The following is a 17,367-nucleotide window of genomic DNA, read 5'->3' as shown; positions in this document are numbered from 1 at the left end:
CAACACGAATTAAAGTCTAAGACAATCAAGACAAATGAGTGCTGTCTTGTTTATCCATCCATCCATCCATTCTCTATACACTGCTTTATCCTCACTAGGGTCGCATGGGGTGCTGGAGCCTATCCCAGCTGACTCGAGCGAAGGAAGGGGACACCCTGGACAGGTCGGCAGTCTGTCGCAGGGCTACATATACAGACAAACAGTCACTCTCGCATTCACACCTACGGGCAATTAAGAGTAACCAATTACTAGACTCAAAATATATTTGAGTCTAGTATTTTGAGTCCACTAGACTCAAATATATTTTGAGTCTAGTGGGAATTGTCAGTGTTTGCCTACAATTAGTTTCATCAGTGTGACATCTCAACTCTGATTACGCTACAACCCTCATATCTCTCTCAGCCTGAGAGAGATATTTATTCCCGTCTCAATCATACTGTTGAATTTACCCTGCTTGTACAAATTATGTACAGGAGAAAACAAAACATATTCTGTATCTCCTATTTACTAGCTGGTAACAAATTCTCTGGTGTAACTTTAGTGCATGACATTGACAGAAACAACACTCAGCACTCCATGACAGTGATGTCAACAATACGGAAATAAGCCACATTAAAAGCACATTCATCTGAGGACTAGATCGTCTCCAGCTACAGCATATATTCTATGTCAGCAGCAATTCACTGATTAAAAACACAGCTTCACTGGTGTGAAGGTAAGTAAATTCAGATTAATAAGACACACCAGTAATCAAAAAATAATATAGTTTATTAAAGACCTGTATCGTCGGATGGCAGCAGGATCTATGTGAGCTTCTCCAAAGAGACACAGTGACAAAGATTTAGGCACAAGACAACAGCAGTAGCTTTATCAGTTACTTAGAATTCAAAATTATCCTCTCCAATCTAACGGAGTGTTTAATGTTTAATATTATTTTAATGTCCCAAGTCAAAAGTCTGATTGAAAGCAAATATAAGTAATAACAATTTTACCAATGTGTGGACTTTTATTCCTCAAATACACAGCAGCATCCTTTCTGCTGGGCTATTTTTAGTGGTGGCTGCCCTATTGCTTTTGTTTGTGATTGTTTTTTTGGTTTGTGCTGAAGATTTTCAGTGGCCCCATCTGGTCCCCCAGATGAAACATTTCTGGAAACCCCACTGTTTGCAACAGTGCAGTAGAAGCTACATTTATCTACTGTTCTTTTATGGAAACCTCTGTGACCATGTTTTTCAGGGTCGCCAGACAGGATAAAAATGAAAGCCTTTCTGATGAGATATAACATTTGTGTGAAAGAATTTTTAGGCCACAGTTAATTCACTTCTTTTTTTTTTGGCAGTGAATAAAGACAAAAGCACACCTTGGTAAATATTGGAATTGGTTGTCAGATGTATATTAATAGACCATTACTGATTTGTCTCTCAAAAAATTTCAGATTTCAACAATTACTGTCTTCAGCATTTAAAAATTGACACAAATGATCGAGACCCACTGCACTAAACTGCCTGACAAAAGTTGCCGACCCTGTTGTAATGGCTGCACTCATTCTGGACCGTAGAATCAGTGAGTCGCTGCTGATGGCAGTTCATCCAGGGCAGCCCAGTTTTCCTTGATTACCTTCATTTGTCCAGTTTTGAAAAAGTCCATAGAGACTTTGTTCATAACCAGTGGTGAGGGGACTATTCGAGTCCTTTACTAGACTGAAAATACAAGTAGAGCAGAATAAAAATCCTCCATTACAAGTGAATGGCCTGCTTAAAAATCCTACTTAAATAAAGATAAAGATACATATGCATTCATAGAAAGATTTATATAAACTATTAAAATGACAGTATTGGTTTGGTCTCTATGACTGATATAGTACTATATCTGTTATCTTTATTTTTAGCCGTGAAGCATCAGCTTGGTGGAGCTGTTTACAACTCATAGACATATAGACATCTGAAATGTGAGCACAACTACACACTGCTTTCTTTAGGAAGCCCAAAAAAAGTTTGTAAACTGGTTGTTGCCTTCATCTTAAAGAGCAATTAATGACAGTTCAAATGCTTGTAGTTGCACTGGTTCCAGCTTTTTGTCTGAAATCAACACAATCTATTCAGTTCCACAGTGGAATGAAAAAAAACCCAAAGCAAAACGTGTGTACTCTATTATCTGCAAAAAATCACAATGTACTGTATTGTCTTGATGGAAACATGAGTTTAATTTAAGTTTATTGTGCTTAATATTAAGTGAACGTCTGAGTTCCTGTAGTGAGTAAAGAATGCATGGACAAACCATTTGATCCATGGCACGGACCTTAGTTCCTACTTCACAATCCTGCTATACAATACTTTTCATTTATTATTTTGAGACCCAACGCCTGTTGGTGATAACATGAAACAATGACTCATTATTGTAGGTTGATGTTTGGGTATTGAGAGATGGCTAAGGTCAGCGTAATCCTTTTCTCGTCCACATGTGCCCAGGCAGACCCATCTGTACATGTCCACATTATGCCCAAAATGTGTAGATGCTGACGATGCTATGATGGCAACAACACAAATGCTTGGAAGGAGTGTACATGACAGCACCTAGCTACAGCACATATATACAACTTAGCATTCCAAGAGGACTCCAGTGGACTAGAAAGGTAGCATAAGAACACTTATCCATCCATAGGTGTCCATGTCCACAAAGGAGTATAATCAAGGCTATGCTGATGATACCCAGCTCTTCCTGTCATTCCCATGGACGACCACACTGTCTCTGCACGGCAGTGGCGGCCCGTGACCAAAATTACCGAGGAAACCAGTGTGAACAACAAATTAGATTTGGTGTTTTAACTGTTATTTTCATGTAAACAAATCAGCCTACTGTTACAGTACCTTTATTCTACCGACTTCTCATTCATTTCAGTGAAAAAAAGACGTTAAGTGCTCCAGGGGTTGTTCAGGGAGCCGGTAGACCGGTCAAATAGGAGACATGGCCAGCAGAAAAGCCGGTTAAGCTTGGCACTTCCCGTTAGCCACTCGTTTCTGGCATAGTTAGCTTCACAAAAAGAGCGAGCTTTTCCATTAGCTCTACACTTAGTTAGACTGAGCTTTGGAGTTGACCTACCGTCCCTTTTGACTTGTAGATGAACTTCAAAAGGAAGTTTTGTGAAGTCATTTTTTACAAGAAACCCAAGGTCCCTGTCACCATCCATTCTCTGGCTTGCTATGTGGGCTTGCTGGCGCCTGACAGGACAGCTGCATTAGTGTGAGTATTGTTCATCACAGTTTGTGATTGGTTGGAAGCCAGATTTGATCTGGCCTCCCTTATGTTTTTTTTTTCAATGATGCATAGACCATTAAGCGATGAGCCTTGTTTCAATCTGATTGGCTAATACGGGCTGTTTTTTCTCTAAGGGAGGCAAAGCGAAGCTGGCCTCTGAACAGACAGACAGCGCAGAGGGCATGAGAGACGTAGTGTAATGCACAAAAAGAGCTTGACAAGAGGGGCGCTGTTTTGCTCCTCACAAAGCAGAAATGCCTGATGTAGTGTTTTGACAACAAGGAATGACAAAAATATAAAACATAAAATACATAGGGGTGAAGATTATTTATATTTTTTCTTTCTTACATATTTTTTGGGGAAGCCAGGCTTCCCTTGGCCTCCGTGAAAAACCGCCACTGCTGCACGGATCTCATTACGCTTGAAAAAATTTCAGCATGGATGAAAAACTCCACCTTCAACTAAACCTCTCCAATACTGAGCTCCTTGTCATTCCAGTCAGTCCCTCTATACAACAAGAAATCAACATACAGCTTCAATCAGCCCAACACATACAAATACCTGGGTGTTCATCTCAACAATAAACTGGACTGGTCACACAATACAGAGGTCCTGTACAAGAAGGGCCAAAGTCATCTCCACCTGCCGAGGAGATTGTGGTCCTTTGGAGTGTGCAAGACTCTGCTCCGGACATTTTCTGACACTGTGGAAGTGTCTGCTCATTTCCATGCAGTGGTCTTCTGGGGAGCGGGAGCACAGACTGGGACAGAAAGAGACTGAACAGACGGGTCTGGAGGGCCGGTTCTGTCCTGGACTGCTCTCTGGACTCCATAGAGGAGGTGGGTGAGAGGAGGATGCTGGTCAAGCCCCATCCATCATGGACAATCCCCTCTCACCCACTGCATGTAACTATGGGGGCAGCTCCTTCAGCAGCAGACATGCACCCTCTGCTCTACATGCACCCTCTGCTGTAAGACTCAACAACATCAGCATCACTGATGTTAACATAAACTGGACATACATCGTATCATCAGCAGCATCTCAAACCATAATAAAATTTGCACAGCATTTTTTTTTTTTTTGCACCGCTGCATCTTTCATTTTTAGACTTATTTTACAAGCTATTTCTATGGCTGTTTGTCTACAGTGTGTTAATTCTGCATTCATTCTCTTTCATTTTTCATTCATTTGTACAAACATGAAACATACATATTGTGCATATTATTATTATTGTTTCTGCTGTAAAGATGTTGCTGCTATGACAATAGAAATTTCACCTGGTGTGGGGAGCAATAAAGGCTTATCTTATCTTATCTTATCTTATCTTATCTTATCTTATCTTATCTTATCTTATCTTATCTTATCTTATCTTTTATCTTAACTGGGAGAGGAGCAGACCTGAGCAAGTTCTTCTTACTATGGCAAGTCAAAGCTGCTTGAAAAATCGAACACATGAATAAAACAATGAAAAATCCAAACTTGAAAACCATGAACAGAACTGAGCATAAAAACTCTCACATCACATGCTGTCTCGCTCTGCACACCTCTACTGCCCTCATACCTACAGCAGCTCTGTCATTAGGACTGTGGTAGGGGCCTATCTGATGTGGCCCCTCACTCCAAACCCCCGTGTTTTTGTCACAGTTGAGATGCTAAATTCATTCCATGAAGAACTTCCTCCATATGTTGGGATCCTGTGCAGCTCTTGGGATCCGCGCCGTGCTTTCCTCCTCTCTCTCTCTCTGACGTCACCCTCCCTCCCCCTCCCCTTAGCAACAGAGGCAACATGGCGGCGTCCAGTAACGCGGAGCATTCTCCAGAGATATCGACGCCGTTAAAGATACCGAAAACCGAGGTGCCATCCCCCGAGTCGGAGGATTTGAGTGACAGTAATCAATACCACTCCAATCCCTCGACCCCTAACCGCTTCTCGCCTTTGAACGTGGGCTCGGGGACCGCGGGCCGGACGGCGGCCTCATCCTCCTCCAACAGCTTCACGGCTTGCCGAGGGATGTCGTGGACGCCGTCCGAGACGAACGCCCTCATCGCGGTCTGGGGCAACGAGAGGCTGACGGAGGCGAGGATGCAACAGCTGGAGGTGGCCGGCACCGTGTTCTCCGGCAAGGCCCCCGGTCCTGCCATGTACGAGCGGGTGTCCAGAGCCCTGTCCGAGCTGGGATACGAGAGGACCCCGTCCCAGTGCCGGGAGAGGATGAAGGTAAAAGGTTATGAGGACACAACAATGGCTGTAGCGGTCCATGTCCATCCTCCATCACCAGGACCTGCAGCTGAGGCTCTCACTCTGACCTGGGTGGGCTGCTCACCCCAAATGAGTCCAGTAACAGCTTCATGACAGCTAAAACACACGTTAGACTGCAGCCCCATTTGCTTAGATCAGTGGCACTCCTCTGTTTTTTGTTCCTAAGAGCTCTGTAACAGTAAATTTCTCCTTTGTGAGATCAATAAAGTCTATTTTATCTTATCTTATCTTAATGGATTGTTGACACTGACAGATGTAAATTTGTGGCCGCACCACACTCTCACCTGTAGTGTCCACTGTGTAATGCCCTCACGTGCAGTGTTTTCTGCAGCCATAGTGGTAAATGGTGGACATCAACATAATGTCATACTCTCAGTTGACCAGTAAGGGGTTTTCTGTACTTATAGTCCAGTTGTTTCCTTTATATTGTCACTAAATTTTATTTCCAGCACATTCATCAGTGCCAGACCCAGAAACTGGCTTTATGAATGAGCTGAAAGTCAGCATGTAACTAAAGCTCTCATTCATTCATTCATTCATTCATTCACCTACCTGCCTGTGACACATGACACATCATGTGATACAGATATATTTTACAGTCATCATTGCAAACTTGTGTCAGTACTTCATATAAATGCAACATGAAGTTGATCCCCCTGCTTTGACTGTCAGCCTATCTGTGACCATTTACTTTACAGCATCAGCACACTTATTTATTTAATCTTTATTTTACCAGGTAAGTTAGTTGAGAACTAGTTCTCATTTTGGATAACGGCCTGGTCAAGAGGCAGCATAAAACATGATGAACAACAAAAACATATACAGCAAATCAGACAGTATTACAAAAACGAAATACACAAAGACTTTTAAAAAAAGAAATACTGGCCGTTACTTTGTCTTAAAACATATAAAATGTATAAAAGCATTGACAAATAAATAGAACAAGCAAAGAATTAATAACAAATACACTCTATTTAATACCGGGCTGAAGAAAAACTTGAGTTTGCTTGTAAAAAGAACAACATAGTCCCATTTTCTGTGATGTAGACCAAAATAGCAAAATGATGCTCCTCTGTGGGCTTCGGTTTGATTTGGGGTGTCATTTGGTTTTCTAGACGTTTAATATGATCAAAGCAAATGTAATAAACAGGTAGGGCCAAGACCATTAAGAGCTTTAGAAACCAATGAAAGGAGGAAATCAATTTTAAATCAGACCGATGAACAGTCAAGAAACTTGAAATTTGCGTAATATTTTTTTCTAGTTTCCTCATGCTAAGAGGTGACAGTGTGACTCCTCTCCTGATACTACTCTCATAGTGGAACTCAGGAGTGTCAGTGCACTCTTTTCCCAGCCCTGAGCCAAAGAGGCTGTAACTGTAAAACAAACTCATTAGTGGACTTAGCATCATTAACATCAAGCAGATGCAACACAGTTGTTTTTGCTTAAGGACTGCTGGTGTTCTGAACAGATCTGCTACACAACAGTCACAGCTGATGCTCTGCTCCTGTCCTCACTGTTTCTTTTTGCGTTTAATATTTTCTGATAACAATATGCAATATTCAGTCTGTTTCTCTGTATTTCACTTATAAATCAAACAGCCTGCTAAACACTAGAGCTGAACAGTCGATCAAAATATTACTGATACGGCTGAATGCTACATCCAAATCTCTTTATTTGATAAAAATAACACCAGCAAGAAAAGCACTCAGAGAGGCTGCTCAGTCGATGTATGATTTCCGATTGGATGAAATCTTGAAAAAATTATGGCAGAAATCACGGCGCCATAGAATGTGGCTATTCAGTATAGATGTGCCCACAAACAAAATGACTTTGCGCCGAGCACAGGCATGCGCTATGCATGTGTACGTTATGTACGGATACCGAAACACTTGACCTAAATATGTGACAGGCAGCGGGAATTAATGGGACTGGAAAACACCCGCACAGTTTAATCAATGGTTCCTTGTATCATTTCTGATGGATAAGTCCGCAACTGTGGATTTTTAGTTGGATTGCAATCATGATCGTCAGCAAATAGCCGATGTAGTGTTCAGTTGTAGTCATAATTACAGTGCAGTGACGCTATCTTGCAATGATACAGAAATCTTGAACAAATCCGTGGATCCAGACTATAAGCCGCATCACCGCCAAAATCTGAGCACTTGGTCCTTGTGTCATTTCTGACCTTTCCTGAAAATTTCATCCAAATCTGTTGGTCTGTTTTTGAGTAATGCTGTGCACAGACAGACAGACGGACAAACGTTCTCCAATTATCACATAACTCTTCCATGTTCCTTGGTGAGGAAATAAAATACCAATATAAATGAGACATCATGGTGCTGTACAGGTGCCCCTGCCTACAAATCTTATTCTTGTCTGTACCAAACAAGAACGTACTTGTTTGGTACAGACTGCAACAACATAAACATAATCATTTTCATATCTTTTTACTGGAGAAAAATTGGGGAAATTACCATGCCATTTGTAAAATTAGAAATTTAAAACAATTGCTCAACCTTGAGAAGTTGCTCATTGTTCTTTAGTTGTTTTGAGTCTCATTTTTGTAATATTTTGTGTTGTTATTGTTGGTATTTGTCATTTTTTTTGTCTGACTTGTCATTTGTCTCGCATTTTTGTCGTTTTATGTTTCCTTTTTGTCTCGCTTGTGTTTTTTTGTGTCTTATTTTTGTCATCTTGTGGTTTGCTTTTTTCGTTGTTTTGTGCACAGTTTTTGTTGTTTCGTGTCTTTTTTTGTCTCGCTTTTGTCATTTGTCCATATTTTTGCCGCTTTGTCACTTTTTTGTCTAATTTATTTGTCTTTTTTGTCATGTTTTGTGTTTTTTGTCTCATTTTTTGTCATTTTGTTTATCGCTTTTGTTGTTTTGTGCCTTGTTGCTTTTGTTGTTTTGTTTGTCTGACTTTTGTTGTTTTGATCATTAAGTAAAATACTGTATCACTCAGTTCCAGATACTTGCGACTAAATGTTGTATTCCTTTGTAGGCACACTATAATTTCTAAGTTGTAAAGTGGAAATGATAAACTGAGGCATATTGCTGTTTACAGTGAGCTTATTTTTCTTCAGAAATTTCAGGTTATTCATCATGCTGTGTATAAAGATAATTCCTTAAATGTGAACATTTTCAAGACAATTTTTTTTTGCACTGAGACAAAGGAAAGCTTTGGAGTTGTAGCTATTATTTATAGATTATCATGCTGTGATTTCACCAGTCTGTCCGACTTGAGATCAAATTGGGCTGAATGTGGCCCCTGAACTAATAAATAGAGCATGTTTGCACAGAACTAATACAAATATTCACATTTCTCTGCCATCACGCTCCCTTTGTTTTGAAGCAGAGGCCAGTGGTAGCAAATCACAACTTGTTTATCAAAACTGTTTTATTTGAATTTAAAATTAACTTAGTAATGTAATGAGCTGGATTTAAATGGGTAGTTACCAGCTGGTGCTTATGGAAAGGTCTGAAAATATAGACAGATTAACACTGCTGTGGTCATTAATGTGAGCCAGTTTCCTCTCTGTAGAACTGTCTTCAAAATGAGCAGTTACTTGACAAACAGCTGAATAAATCCTGTCCTCCTGTCACATCCAGACGCTGCGGCGCTGCTACAGCCGTGTGAAGGAGCATGGCATCGGCAAGAGGAAGAGCAGCTACACTATAGAGCAGCTGGAGAAGGTGTTCGGTCAGGGAGGCTGGGACTCCCAGAGCTGTGCGCCTGTGCTGATTAACAGCAGTGGGCTGTATCAGGAGATGGAGTCTGATGGCAGCACCCTGGAGGACTTCTCCCAAGAGGACTGGTGCAACCAGGTGCTGGACTCGGCATTCCAGGAGGGAGACATGGAGACGGGTAAGACGCGTGTCAGCAAACAGAGGACAGATAGCAATGAATGACACAAAAAGGTTGGCTAGAACTGATATTTGTGTTTGTTTCCCACTAGAAGAAATCCAGGTGCCTAAAAACAGAGCTCTACAGATTCAAGCAGAGCTCTCAGAACAAACCCAGTAAGTCATCTGGAACAGAGACCGACTTCACTCTGTCCGTAAATTGAACATGTTTGATATAAAGTTTGTGTGGTGAGTTAAAGTAATGCACATTGCTGTCATGTTTCTGGAATTAATACTCAGTCTGACAGAGCAAATATGTGTTCAAAGAGATCAGGGCAAGTACAGTGATCTTAGTGGAACTAAGACTCTCCAAGGAAATTGGTTGAAGTTTGTTGTCAAACCAATCATTCTGTGTGGAAAAGCTGTCTGCCAGAGTGTGTTTTGATAGTACTACCCAGTAATCCATGATCCAGTAATGCTAAAACTATGCTAGTCTTGTCGAGGTGTTCAGGCATGTCTCCTTTAGGTTTTGTAATCCACAGCCTTTCAGCAATACTTATCACATTACGCCAAGCTTAGCAGTCGCTCCATATCACTGAAATCAACTCTCACAATGGTTGAAATTCTTTTTAAAGTCTAAACAGTCGCCATATTAGCAAACTTGATTCACTGCTCATGGAAAGCATACACCTACCTCTGCACCGAGGGCCTAATTTCTGTTTTCAGTGTGTCATCATACTGAAGCACAGTCCTGATTAAAAGCTGCTCTGTTCGTCCAGGACACTTTAATCCATTTCTAATGGCATCTTCACATATGGTTAGGGGTGTGAAAAGCTGCATTGTATTTAAGAGATGTATGAAAGAGAGGGGTTATTTTTGTTTTTACATTACTGAAAGAATTTTAAAAAATATTTCCGCCTACCACTGGGGGGCGCCAAAGCTAAAATTTGCCAAAGCATGCTCTCCCAGACATTACCTATGTGGGTTAAAAAGGCAGAGAGACTTAGGTCACTGCTGGTGCAGCACTTTCTAACTTGGCAAACATGTTGTGTCACTTTCTCTATTCTTGTGTGCAGAAAAAGGGACATGATGCAGACTGTGATACGTATTCTTGAGTCAGTGGAGCTGAAGTGGGAGCACTTCCAGACATGGACTGAGTTCTCACGGCTGCACCTCTCCAACAAGCTGGCCATCTTTGGAGTGGGCTACAATACGCGCTGGCGTGAGGACGTGCGTTACCACTTCGCTGAAATCAGCTCACAGGTGCCGCTGGGAAAGAGGCTCCGCGAGTACTTCAACCCGGAGAAACCCGAGGGCCGGATTATCATGACCAAAGTTCAGAAGATGAACTGGAAGAATGTCTACTACAAGTTCCTGGACATTACCATCAGTGAGGCGCGCTGCCTGGAGCTGCACATGGAGGTGGACTGGGTCCCTGTGTCCCAGTCCAGAGCGACAGGCTGCAGCAAAGGAGCTTCTCACTACCTCCTCCCTGGGGACATCCCCAAGGCTTATGGACTATACGCTGTTGGCTACGAGGCGTTGTCCTCTAGCAACACGGCTCAGATCTCTCCCCAGAGTGATAGTGAAGATAACAGCTTACCTCAGTGTGGTTCGGAAAACGGGGCTCAGAGTCAGTCTGATGGAGAAGGAGTGGGACAGGGGGACAGGACTGGAGCGAAAATCACTTACTGCTACTTGGGCATAGCCGAGGACAGGACCATACAGCAGTGTCTGTTCCAGCACTTTCAGGGTTCTGGCAAACACTACGTCCACGGTGAGCCCTCCAGCGTGACGCGTTTCCTGCAGGAGAACTGTCGCACTGCCCGAACAAGTCAGGACGGCGAGGGAGGTGAAGACTCGCCTCAGCGTTTCGCAATCTACATCAAATTCATTGAGGTGGAGCTGGACTTCCTCTCAGCCGGCTCCCTGGTGGAGTGTCTCGAAACTGCTGTCGGTTACTCCTTGAAATACAACAACAAAGAGCCGCTGTAACTACCACTCAGTGGTTCAGATTTGTACTGACTCAACGTATAACTAACAAACGTTACCGCCAGCAAGGCGACATGAAAGGTGGCCAGCTCAGCCTGTTGTAAAGCATGGGTGTGTGCAAGAGTCTTTCTTATTTTTCAAGCTGCAGCTAATAATTTTTTTCGCTATCTTGTCTGCCATTGTATTCCCGATGAATTGGTTTTGACCATAGAATGTCAGACACTAGTGAAGGATGCCAGCTGTAATTTTCCGCAGCCCAAAAGGATGCGTTCAGATCACTTGTTTTATTCAAGAAGCAGCCTAAAAGGCAAACATCTTCCATTTCCATTCAGCTTTGGCAGACCCAGCGAATAATCTCGTTTGAAAAACAACAAAATGTTTGGATTTTTGTTAAAAAATTATTTATAAGGTGTGTCAGTTATCAGAATATATGCTGATTATTTTGTCTGTTGATCAATCAGATTTAGCAGCTGATGTTTCTTTCGACTCTTATGTAAACGAACGAAGATGCACAATATTGCAAATATGTTGCGTGCAAAAGGGGGATCTGTAGCTTACGCATTACAGAGCTTCACCATCCAAGAAGTATGTACTCGTTATTTTAGGCTGATGTGCACTACAATGTTTTGCTGCTTGTTTAGTGTAGATAAAAATTGCCTCATCAGGGAGTGTAGAGTTGGCAGGGTGACCACTGCAGTATGCATTCGTCTACCTCTGTAGGATGTAGCAAACAAGGCAGCGAGGGGACCATAGCGTGTATTTATTCTGAAGCTGCCTTTACTTTGACTGTTGAGGTCTGGACCTTAATTTTACAAGGCGTCTAAGAGTATCGGCTGATTTATGCCTTATGTTTTGCACCTGTTACCGGGGTTGTTGCTAGGGATGCTTCCGTACAAAGTACAGACAAGAAGCAAAGAGTCAGTATTAACTGGTACAATGCAGACAGCATTGGGCAGTGTGTGCTCTGTGACTGGATGCTGGAAACATTTCACACAACTTAGAGTGGCTGAATCTACATGGAAATGATGAAGTGAAGGTTTATTTCAGCATTTCCACTAGGGAGGTCATGATACTATAAATTTGGTAGTTACAAATATCACTAAATAATAAATCGATGTCTTTCAGCAAGACGATTATTGAGCACCTGTGGTACTTGTGACATCTACAGTACTGTAGGGAAAAAAATACCAACATGTTTTCAGAGTTTTGGCATCAAAAGTGATTCTCATGGCATCCCTTGTCTCTACCATTTGCTGACCATGTTTCCCATCCAGATGAAGAAACGCCACCACCAAACGGAGCACGCTTTTTAAGCTGTGTGCGTGTCGCTCTCCTGCTGACCTTTGCTTTGTCTCTTCTAGCTCTAATGCACATTGAAATGCTCGACTAGGTTGGCGGCGTTCAGTTTAGCACGCACACGTGCAAAATCTGTCATTCACAGCACTGAGTTTTGTCTTTGCTCGACATTCCGAAATACTGCCAGGTTGCTATGATTTTTGTCCTTGTGTGTGTTTTTATGCCACGGTATCAGCCAAAATGAGAATTCATTGACATTACGGCGGAGCGTAACCGTCGGTTAGCCGGTATGAATGAGTGGCCAGTACTCTGGAGCATCTCTAGCTGCAGCTGTGGGCTTGTGGGTATAGGGTGACTGGACTGACTGCATTGAGTTACCAGCGCCTCCCACATTACTGGTATTGCAAATGCAGAGAACACTACATCTTGCCTGTGTTTGTGATAATCTGTTTGCTTACAGGTATAAACCAGAGCACTGATCTACAGCTGCAGAGGTTAACTCATCCTCGACCAATCATCAAACTTTATGAACACGATTCTTGAGGTTATGTGCAATGTGCCAGGAAAGGACTGTGTAGAAAAGAAACAACGAGCAAGTCCATATTGAATCTATGTATATGAAATCTATCTTCTATATCTATAATATATATATTTAAGAATATCAATGTTCTTGAGCATTCCGGCTTTTGCAAACTTGCAATGTTCATTTGTTTGGGTATACAGTATATAAAGATAAATATAATATTTTCTATTTTATTGGTTGACACCATGTCTTGTATGTGATTGTTTCAAAGTCACCGTCTTGTATGTTTACATGTTTGACAAACAATAAATGGGGCACTCACTGTCATTTGCCGCACAGTGATCATGGGTTTGAGTGTGTTGCTACTTTACCTAGATTTTATTAGATCAAAAGAAAATCTGAAATGGACAAATGTTGTAAAACTCAGAGAAAAAAACCATGATTCATCTATATCCAAGGGATCCAAGATTAAACTTTAAGAAGATACATTTTTAAGTAGCTTTTGATATGGTTGCCATGTTCAGGTAGCTTACTATTTTACTACTTCTGAGGACAACTTTAGTGCATTGAAGCTTCTTTTGAATCAGCGCAAAACTGCACACATTACACCACTTAACACCAGGATTTTAAATGGACATAATGCACTTTTTTGTGTTTTTTTTGGTTCATTTAGCACAGAATAGGATGTTACTGAAGGATGTAAACACAGTACTAATATTAGAGCTATTGTCTGTCTTAGCCAGCTCATTATACAGTACATACTAGAGCTACAAAACCGATATTTTACACAGAGGATGAAAATAGATGCCACAGAAAAAAAAACCCACACATATATTATGTACATTAAAGCATCTTAATACACTGCCTGTCCAAAAAAAGCTGCACAATCTAATATTTCATTGGACCGCCTTCAGCTCTGAAAATGACACGCATTTGCCATGGCATCATTTTGATGAGCTTCTGCAAAGTCATAGCTTTTATTTCTGTCCAGAGTTGCATTCATTTTCTGCCAAGATCTTAAAATGATGATGGGAGAGTCGGACCGCTGCGCAAAGTCTTCTCCAGCACCTCCAAAAGATTCTCAGTGGGGCCGAGGTCTGGACTCTGTGGAGGCCAATCCATGTGTGAAAATGACGTCTCATGCTCCCTGAACCACTCATTCACAATGTGAGCCCCATGAATACTGGTATCATTATCTTGGAACTTGCCCATGCCATCAGGGAAGAAAAACTCCACTACTAGAAATACCTGGTCATTCAGTATATTCAGGCAATCAGCAACGTTATCTTTGAGAACATAACGTTGCTGAACCTGACCAACCCCAGATCATAACCCTAACCTCTACAAGCTTATAGGCACTAGCCATGATGATGCATCACTTCATCTGCCTCTCTTCTTACCCTGATGCACCCATCACTTTGAAATACGGTAAATCTGGACTCATCAGATCACATGACCTTCTTCCATTGCTCCAGAGTCCAATCTTTATGCTACCTAGCAAACTGAAGTCTTTTTTTCTGAGTAGCCTCACTGATCAGTGATTTTCTTAGAAATATACAACTGTTTAGTCCCAATCCTTTGAGTTCCCTTCACATTTTGCATGTGGAAATGCTCTTACTTTCACTAACAAACACAGCCATGAGTTGTACTATTGATTTCATCTAAGAGTTTGTTCCGACCGCATTTGTTTCTCCAAGATGATAGTTCACCACTATCCTTCGGGTTTTAATAATGTGTTGGACGGTTCTTAACCCAATTTTAGTCGTTTCATATATCTCATTTGTTGCTTTCTTTGCTTGAGGCAGGCCAATAATTTGACCCTTCTGAGCTTAACATCCTTTCCATGACCACAGGATGTGTCTTCGGACATGGTTGCTTCAGAAATGAGAGGCTCCTCACTGCATCAGCTAGGGTTAAATAAGTTGTTGCAGCTGAAACGTATTAATCACTGCAGTAATTATCCAATGGAAGGCTCTTACCTATTTGCTTAGTTAGTGGCGTCTTCTTTTTTTTTTTTTTTTTTGGACAGGTGGTGTATGTTCTGGTGTACCCTTGAAATAAAAATAGGAAACTGAAAATGAACATAATTAGCATAATATGTCCTCTTCAAGCTTTGTGAACTGTGTGTAGCCTTGCAAAGCTGCAAACACTGTAGATTCTGACCACATTGAGGTGCACAGCTTATTAGGAACAGATAGACCACTGTGTAAATTCATGTATCAGTGGCTCCAAGTGCAGCAGCAGAATAAAACAAGATGTCTTCTCTCTTATGGCCAGAAGATGGCAATAGATAGCTATTTCTAAAAATCTCCACAGAGGGGCAGAAATGATTGTAATCTCCTGTCACTAGAAACCAAATACACTGCTAAAAAAAATAAAGGAACACTTTTTAATCGAAGTACTGCATCAAGTCAGTCAAACATGTGGGATACTGATCTGGTCAAGTGAGTAACAGAGGAGGTTTTCAGTCAGTTTCAGATGCTTTGGTGTTCATGAAATTAACAGATGCACTAGAGGGGTAACAATGAGACAACCCCCAAAACAGGAATGAGTTTACAGGTGAAGGCCACTGACATTTTTTTCCTTCCTAATGTTTTCTGACTGTTTTTCACTATTTTTGCATTTGGCTAGGGTCACTGTCACTTCTGGTAGCATGAGGCGATACCTGGACCCTACAGAGGTTCCACAGACAGTCCAACTGATCCAGGATGGCACATCAATGCATGCCATTGCCAGAAGGTTTGCTGGGTCTCCCAGCACATTCTCAAGCACATGGAGGAGATTCCAGGACAGGCAGTTAGTCTAAGAGAGCTTGACAGGACCGTAGAAGGTCCTCAACCGATCAGCAGGACAGGTATCTGCTCCTTTGTGCAAGGAGGAACAGGATGAGCACTGCAATAACTCTACAAAATGACCTCCAGCAGACCACTGGTGTGAATGTCTCTGACCAAATAATCGGAAAGAGATGTAATGAGAGTGGTCTGAGGGCCCAGCGTCCTCTCGTGGGCCTGTGCTTGCTGATCGGCACCGTGGAGCGTGGTTGACATTTGCCATAGAACACAGGAATTGGCAGGTCCACCACTGGTGCCCCGTGCTTTTCACAGATGAGAGCAGGTTCACCCTGAGCACATGTGACTGACGTGACAGAGTCTGGAGACGCCATGGAGAACGTTCTGCTGCCTGCAACATCCTCCAGCATGACCGGTTTGGCAGTGGGTCAGTAATGGTGTGGGATGGCATTTCTTTGGAGGGCCGCACAGCCCTCCATGTGCTCGCCAGAGGTAGCCTGACTGCCATTAGGTACCGAGATGAGATCCTCAGACCCCTTGTGAGACCATATGCTGGTGCGGTTGGCCCTGGGTTCCTCCTAATGCAAGACAATGCTAGACATCATGTGGCTGGAGTGTGTCAGCAGTTCCTGCAACACGAAGGCATTGATGTTATGGACTGGCCCGCCCGTTCCCCAGACCTGAATCCAACTGAGCACATCTGGGACGTCATGTCTCGCTCCATCCACCAACGCCAAGTTGCACCACAGACTGTCCAGGAGTTGGCGGATGCTTTAGTCCAGGTCTGGGAGGAGATCCCTCAGGAGAACATCTGCCGCCTCGTCAGGAGCATGCCCAGGCGTTGTAGGGAGGTCATACAGGCACGCGGAGGCCACACACACTACTGAGCCTCATTTTGACTTGTTTAAAGGACATTACATCAAAGTTGGATCAGCCTGTAGTGTGTTTTTCCACTTTAAATTTTGAGTACAACTCCAAATCCAGACCTCCAAGGGTTAATACATTTGATTTTCATTGATAATTTTTGTGTGATTTTGTTGTCAGCACATTCAACTATGGAAAGAACAAAGTATTTAATACAAATGTTTCATTCATTCAGATCTACAACGTGTTACTTTAGTGTTCCCTTTATTTTTTGGGCAGTGTATATTGAGGCATGCTTAGAAAAGCATGACTAAGGGATGAAATACAGACAGGGACAGGTGTGGACTAATAATTTGAAGGAGACAAAGCAACACTGTGTGCAACAACACAGTGTATGTCTGTGATGTGTATCCAAAGGGATAATGCCACTGACCTTTTGGATGCCAGCCTTTGGAACGGGAACAAATATCTGGACATTTTTCAGACTCGTTTTAACCAAAAACTGAAGAATAAGAATTTTATGTAATAGAATATCTATTTATATA

General features: G+C 42.1%; 1 protein-coding gene across 2 annotated transcripts; it reads left to right on the top strand.

The window, feature by feature from the left end:
* Positions 1–4,997: 4,997 nt before the first annotated feature.
* LOC110965847 (myb/SANT-like DNA-binding domain-containing protein 2) lies at positions 4,998–13,511 on the top strand. 2 transcript variants are annotated; one of them, XM_022215014.2, is made up of 4 exons: positions 4,998–5,473; positions 9,125–9,413; positions 9,472–9,535; positions 10,435–13,511. In XM_022215014.2, the coding sequence occupies exons 1-4, from the start codon at positions 5,042–5,044 to the stop codon at positions 11,351–11,353; spliced, it is 1,704 nt and encodes a 567-aa protein (XP_022070706.2). In that variant the 5' UTR covers positions 4,998–5,041; the 3' UTR covers positions 11,354–13,511. The 2 variants fall into 2 exon arrangements, with proteins under 2 accessions (XP_022070706.2, XP_022070705.2); XM_022215013.2 differs by having other exon boundaries at positions 4,999–5,473; positions 9,125–9,380.
* Positions 13,512–17,367: the final 3,856 nt, after the last annotated feature.

The sequence above is a fragment of the Acanthochromis polyacanthus genome, chromosome 17, assembly GCF_021347895.1.
Source record: "Acanthochromis polyacanthus isolate Apoly-LR-REF ecotype Palm Island chromosome 17, KAUST_Apoly_ChrSc, whole genome shotgun sequence".
Taxonomy (NCBI): Eukaryota; Metazoa; Chordata; class Actinopteri; family Pomacentridae; genus Acanthochromis; species Acanthochromis polyacanthus.
The sequence above is the reverse complement of the archived record's forward strand: the minus strand, read 5'-3'. Positions and strand labels throughout refer to the sequence as shown.

Bases quoted from the DNA above. Each gene is read 5' to 3' on its own strand.
- LOC110965847 (XM_022215014.2), top strand. From the start codon at position 5,042: ATGGCGGCGTCCAGTAACGCGGAGCATTCTCCAGAGATATCGACGCCG. The intron at 9,414-9,471 runs GCAATGAATGAC...GTTTCCCACTAG, and splicing joins CAGCAAACAGAGGACAGATA to AAGAAATCCAGGTGCCTAAA. The intron at 9,536-10,434 runs GTAAGTCATCTG...TCTTGTGTGCAG, and splicing joins GAGCTCTCAGAACAAACCCA to AAAAAGGGACATGATGCAGA.